General features: G+C 46.6%; 1 protein-coding gene across 8 annotated transcripts in view; it reads right to left on the bottom strand.

The window, feature by feature from the left end:
• Positions 1-370: 370 nt before the first annotated feature.
• LOC135260660 (histone-lysine N-methyltransferase EZH2-like) overlaps positions 371-6,640 on the bottom strand; it is a 23,547-nt gene continuing 17,277 nt past the window's right edge. For 3 of the 8 annotated variants that reach the window (XM_064346080.1, XM_064346083.1, XM_064346084.1), the window contains 8 exons: positions 5,633-5,677; positions 5,288-5,413; positions 4,642-4,865; positions 3,529-3,624; positions 2,158-2,239; positions 1,556-1,636; positions 1,240-1,324; positions 371-750 (listed from right to left, as the gene is read on the bottom strand). In XM_064346080.1, coding sequence (XP_064202150.1) covers positions 690-750; positions 1,240-1,324; positions 1,556-1,636; positions 2,158-2,239; positions 3,529-3,624; positions 4,642-4,865; positions 5,288-5,413; positions 5,633-5,677 — 800 coding nt within the window. In that variant the 3' untranslated portion in view covers positions 371-689. The remainder of the gene's footprint in view (positions 751-1,239; positions 1,325-1,555; positions 1,637-2,157; positions 2,240-3,528; positions 3,625-4,641; positions 4,866-5,287; positions 5,414-5,632; positions 5,678-6,640) is intronic. The other 5 variants (XM_064346086.1, XM_064346087.1, XM_064346088.1 and 2 more) reach the window with 3 other exon arrangements.

Here is a 6,640-nt window from a genome sequence, read left to right as displayed (position 1 = left end):
ATGCACTGATGCAATACTTATAGTACACACAGCACTCCATCTGCCTACTGAAGAACTCCACATTTTAATCACCAACAAGTTTCCTAATGACTTTTGCATGAATCCTGAGGATTTGGAATTTTGGGTTTGACGTTTCCTGGAAGTGTTGGGGGTTTACAAAAACCATTTGGTTTTGACAAATAAATGTTCACACGTTAGATTCATGGGGAATGTGTACAACGAACGCATTGGCAATTTTCATACATTCTTGCAGTACATGAGTCGGTGTGCAACAAATTCACAGTCGAATCACAAGCCCAGCGGGAAAAGCCCCAAAAAAACGGTCCTCTGGTTCTGATAACCTTACGAATGACATCACGTGAACATTAAACCCGTTTGAAGCCTGTTTTTATTTCCAGCCGTAAGCACAAGGGGGGTGGTGATGACTGTTCAAGTATTGCAGATTGTGTTCAACGGTTTCATTGCTGGTAACGTGCTATTCGAAAAAGACAAACAAAAAAAGCTCAGCCGTTCTAAAAAGTTAAAGGGGCAGCAGAAACACTGACAGAATAACGGTTCTACCGAGCGTGATCGCATTTAATCTCTGTTGCCTCAGAAAAGGACCTGTGTACAGAAAAGGTTTTAGAAACGCGTGTGTGTGGGTAGTATAAACATCCTGAAGAGAGAAGGCACTGGTGTGAGGAGGAGGATCAGGGCATCTCCATCTCCCGCTCGATGCCCACGTACTTCAGAGCGTCCGCCTGACTGTACCTGCGGGTCACAGAAAGGAAAACGGGAGTCCGTTAAAAAATTTTTTTTTAAAGGCTAAATACTGCCCTGCTTCTGTGGATTCAGCTGTAATGTGTTTGTCCACAAACCATGTGATTATTACACAAGTGGGGTGTGTCAGAGCGAACGCTAAAGGGCTGTTAGCTATATAATAATCATTATAAAATAATCAAACTAGCATGCATTATGTTAAAATATAATTTATTATATTCCTTCTTTAAACTAGACAACAGGTGTATTTTCTTTTTACAATTTTTATAACATTATTGGGATATCAAAGATAATTACGTTGAATTAACTGTTCAGTTGGGTCAGCCGGTTTAGAATTTGATATTAGTAACATGAGAAATCTGTCAATGCAAGGCAGTGCGAACTGAAATTGATGGGGTTATTCATGTTCATAACGCTAGCTGTGATGAAGAGGCAAGTGAGGCGGGTGACTGTGTGAAAAAGCACTTGAAGTGGTCTCACCTGTAGTCAAAGAAAAGCTCCTCGCCCGTTTGTATGGCCCTCTTTGCAAAGATGCCGATCCTGTGGTCTCCGTTCACCATCATTACTGCATCATGGAGAATAAGTGAGTTAGCACACCACACCGCCATGTGCAAAACAAGCACACCCTTTAATGTGTGAGGTCACAAATGTGTGATTAGAACGTTCTTAACCGAACATTCTAATGCTGATGTCACAATGGTCACTGGTGACTGAAGGCAGTGGAGTTCTAGAACACTGGCATTCCGAATGACCTTACTCTGCAAAGGGTTAAGGACACAGCCGCCGGCGCTCTCACCTTTTGCATAGCAGTTGGGGTTGACCGAGTGATTGGCGAAGCGGATCTTGTTGCCCTTCCGAGTGGCGTCCACCACAAAGTCTGCGGGGGGAGAGAAGCGGACTCGTGTCGTCTTTCCCGTCTGACGTTCGGTCACCTGTTCCGCGATTTATTTCCAGCTAAACAAGCCGCGGTTGCTATGCCGACCCACCGCGTGGCCGATCGGTAACCTCATGCGCGTGTCACAGCCGGACGAGCCAATCAGAACCGATTCAGCACGCATCCAGCTGATGTCACATTTTTAAATAAATCCTGTTTTTGAATCACCAGGGTCACTTGCAGTTCACAGAATGGTCACCCAGTCAGATTCCCTCTGCTAGTCTGTGTTGGGCAGAGGTGCACAACTCCTGTCCTGGAGGCTCGGTTTGAGTGCTGGTTTTTATTCCAACCATTTAGCTTAGTTTCGGTGGTCTGACAGCTATAAAAACCATGCTGGTTCACTCCTGTATTTGAGCACAGTGAAACCTTTAGGATACACACTGTCTGATACATAACATACCGTAATTAACACTGTAGGTCAGAGAGCGTTGTGCGCGTGTGTGTTCATGCGTGCGTATGCTCACCGTTGTTCAGGTTGAAGAGGAAGCTGCACATGTACTTATCGTACACCTTGCCCCTGCGATCCGCTTCGTCCTGGGAGATTATCTGGCAACAGGGGGAAAAAAAAAAAAAAGTCATGAAAACGATACTTGTATTTTTTCTTCTTTTTTTTTTCGATCTAATTTGAGAGCTGTCAGCGAGCCGAAATGAGAAACATTAGGTGCAAAGCCGGCCCATCTGTGAGCGGACGAGCGCGGGGGGGGGGGGGGGGTGGCGGAGGAGGAGATGATGGAGAGAGCGGTGCGAAACAGGAGCCCTGGGTCCTCGACTGTCTGTCGCCTGACTGTGCCTTACCAGACACGCAGCCAATCACCGTCTGCCACTCACTGTCTGCCTGCCAATCAGTCTTCTCTTCACTGGAAAAGTGCACCGCTGACCGCGTCTCCCACTACAACTGTACTCTATATATGCAGCAGCTTGGGGTTGCCTTTAATAATAATAATAATAATATTATTATTATTATTATTATTATAATCCTCTAGACTAGGATGTTGACTCATCCCCGGTCCTATCCTGGTTTTTGTTGCAACCATAGTTGGATGTAACAAGCTCTGCATTGTAATGAGCTGTTAATTCTGCTGTTAATTGGCCTTAATTATGCAGTGATTGTCCTTAATTAGACTTTTTACTTCTACTGAAGGGCAATTTACTCTCATAAAAGCCACATTATGCCAGAAATAGCTATGCATGCCCTATAAATAAATATCCCGTATTCACATCACAGGCATGTCAATCAGTCAGACCGACCTATCTTTTCATTTACTGTGCTGTATGTACAACAGAGAAAATAATTCCAGCTGAAAGAGGTTCCATTTTTAATGGATTCAAATGGCAACAAGCCAAATTGCATGAACTATGCAAGCTATGGCAGAACTTAAACACATTTTCAACAACCTTAACTGATCAAGAGGTTGACTTTGACAAAAACCTAGCATACACAGTGGGTACCCCAGACCGGGGTTGAAAAACACCGCTCCAGGCCAGGTCTGCCCAGGTCCACCCCTGCCCAAACCCTGTTCCTGGAGATCTACCGTCCTGAGGGTTTTCATTTCGACCCTAATTTGGCACCCCCGATTCTGCTAATTAGCAGCTCAACGGGATCTCTAGCTGTCGCATGAGGTTTGCCATTGTTAGGGCTGGAGTGAAAACCTGCAGGACGGTAGATCTCCAGGATCAGGGCTGGAAACCACGGCTCTCGGGGTTAAAACCAGAACGCGTGTCACAACTGGGGAACGCAGCCGAGTCAGGTTCACGGAAACTGAAGACACCGTGACCGCAGTCATCGTCGTCACTGCGTTCAGAAAGGAGGAAAAAACATCGGGCGGTGGGCTCACCTCTCCACAGTACTCCGAGATGAACTCGTTCTTCTGGACCGGCTCTTTGATGAAGATGCCCCAGCCGGCCACGTCAGAGGGGGCCAGCAGTAAGTGCTGAGGGGGGAGGGGGGTTAAACTCATTAGACGGATGAAATGGAACCACCGAAGCAACGGAATCGCTGATTTGGAGCAGCTGACTTGGTGCATGTGCTTTGGAAATGCACGCTACGGCTCGTTTCCAGATCATCTGCGGAAGCTGGAAGGAAAACCCGGGTCACATCCTGTCCGTGTAAATCCTGCAAGCCTTGCATAGGACCCCGCCATAGCTCTCTCACCCACCTTCACCACCTCAGCCCTCCTCTGTATGTCAGGGGTCTCCATGGTTACATTTTTTATCCCATGGAGCACGTGTGTTCCCAAGTTGAAAAATCTGCATTCCAATTAGTAGAAGTGCTCCAAAATTATGTTTCCACTGGGCACACATCACATTTTCAGGAACAAATGCTTCTGAAATGGGAGCACTGTAGAGCCCTGAATGTCGTTGTCTTTCAACGTTTTGGCGCCCTGTGTTTGCTGTTCTCTCTCACACTTTCTTGGCCCATTTAATTTGCTCTCCTCTCAGTCAAATTCTTGGCCTCTCATGTGTCCTGTTACCTTAATTTCTTTGGCCCCCCATGTGTACCATTTTTGGTCTCGCTCATGGCCCTGTGTCTGTCTTGTGGGCCCTTGTGTGTGCCATTTTTGTCCTCCTGTGGCCCCCTGTGTGTACCATTTTTGGTCTCTCTCATGGCCCCCTGTGTCTGTCTTGTGGCCCCTTGTGTGTACCATTTTTGGTCTCTCTCATGGCCCCCTGTGTCTGTCTTGTGGCCCCTTGTGTGTACCATTTTTGGTCTCTCTCATGGCCCCCTGTGTCTGTCTTGTGGCCCCTTGTGTGTACCATTTTTGGTCTCTCTCATGGCCCCCTGTGTCTGTCTTGTGGCCCCTTGTGTGTACCATCTTTGGTATCTCTCAAGGTCCCCCGTGTGTACTGTTTTTTGTCTCTCGAGGCCCCCTGTGTGAACTCTTTTTGGTCTCTCTTGTGGCCCCCCGTGTGTACCGTTTTTCGTCTCTTGAGGCCCCCCCCGTGTGTACCGTTTTTGTCCTCTTGTGTCCCGCCCAGGCGTGGCGCTCCCTCACCTTCTTGGCGCCCCGCTGGATGCTGCAGTTCTTGCAGGAGACGTTCTTGCTGTCCCAGTGCTCGGCGGCGCCGCAGGTCAGGCAGAGGTCGGGGTCGCACTCGCGCACCGCCAGGTAGCACGGGCACTGCTTGGTGTTGCACTGCGCCTTGCAGCGGCAGCCGGGGAAGCGGTTCTGACCTGCGTCCGGGACAGGTACACGCTCAGCGTTACGCAGCGGTGTCAAACTCGTTGCCATGGAGGGCCGTGTGTATGCAGGTTTTCATTCCAACCAATTAATGCTGCCTTAATTGAGTCCAATTACTCATTCAGCCATATGCGTTTAACTGCATTGAAGCACAGAATATAAGAAAATTTTTATTTAGACAATGCGGGTCACCATAGACGTCGGGTCACCATTGTGCACAAACCTGCATCCCTAATTCAGCAAATAATTTAACTAATTATATAATCAAGATCTGAGGCTGGAATGAAAACCTGCATACACACGGCCCTCCATGGCAACGAGTTTGACACCACTGGCGTAACGGCTCTCAGACATGAGTGTGAGAGAACTACATTTCCCACGTGCCCCGGCGTCCCTTTCCGGCGCGTGTACTCACACTCGGAGCTGCACTGGCAGAACTTCTCACAGAAATTCTGGGCGATGACGCAGGGGCAGGAGCTGTCGCAGGGCTGGCGGGGGTGGTCACATGGCTGGTAGTTGTACACGTGATTGGAGGAGCCGTCTGTGGAAGTAACAGTACAGCACAGTTCTTAACACTGTTGAACAAAGTATTACTGTACCAACACTTAGCAACAACCAACAATGCAACCCAGTTTACGCATTTTAAATGTTACTGTAGCCTGTTAGAGCTTGCCTGGGTAATTGAAACAAATCTTTTTTTCCTCCAGTTAACACTGCTGTGTTAAGTGAACAAAACCTAAACGTGGTAAAAGGTACCAACCTTTTTTCAGCTGGATTTTCCTACAATGCGTGGCCCACAACCTACAACAGTATGAAGAGAAAACAAAATTACATCTCCGTGCTACTCTTCCGGGGTTCTGCAACAGCAACAGGAAAAAGAAATATCAATAATAAAATGAATCCAGTGGAAATGATAATGCCATAGGCTTGAGTGTATTACTGCGATTAGATAGATCAGGTCTATTATATAAAGACCACAGGGTTGAGTGTGTCGTTGTGTTCAGACAGAAGGGGTGTATTTTATAAAGACTGCAGGGTTGAGTGTGTCGTGTTCAGACAGAAGGGGTCTATTTTATAAAGACTGCAGGGTTGAGTGTGTTATTGTGATTAGACAGAAGGGGTCTATTTTATAAAGACTACAGGGTTGAGTGTGTTATTATGATTAGAGAGAAGGGGTCTGTTTTATAAAGACCACAAGGTTGAGTGTGTTATTGTGATTTAGAGAGAAGGGGTCTATTATATAAAGACTGCAGGGTTGAGTGTGTCGTCGTGTTCAGAGAGAAGGGGTCTATTTTATAAAGACTGCAGGGTGGAGTGTGTTTCTGTGGTTAGACAGAAGGTGTCTATATTTTATAAAGACTGCAGGGTTGAGTGTGTTTCTGTGATTAGACAGAAGGGGTCTATTTTATAAAGACCACAGGGTTGAGTGTGTTATTGTGATTAGAGAGAAGGGGTCTATTTTATAAAGACTGCAGGGTGGAGTGTGTTATTGTGATTAGAGAGAAGGGGTCTATTTTATAAAGACTGCAGGGTGGAGTGTGTTATTGTGATTAGAGAGAAGGGGTCTATTTTATAAAGACTGCAGGGTGGAGTGTGTTTCTGTGGTTAGACAGAAGGGGTCTATTTTATAAAGACTGCAGGGTGGAGTGTGTTTCTGTGGTTAGACAGAAGGGGTCTATTTTATAAAGACTGCAGGGTGGAGTGTGTTTCTGTGGTTAGACAGAAGGTGTCTATATTTTATAAAGACTGCAGGGTTGAGTGTATTTCT

This window comes from Anguilla rostrata, chromosome 8 (assembly GCF_018555375.3).
Source record: "Anguilla rostrata isolate EN2019 chromosome 8, ASM1855537v3, whole genome shotgun sequence".
Classification (NCBI taxonomy): Eukaryota; Metazoa; Chordata; class Actinopteri; order Anguilliformes; family Anguillidae; genus Anguilla; species Anguilla rostrata.
Note: the sequence above shows the minus strand (reverse complement) of the source record. Positions and strands in the feature narration are given on the sequence as shown.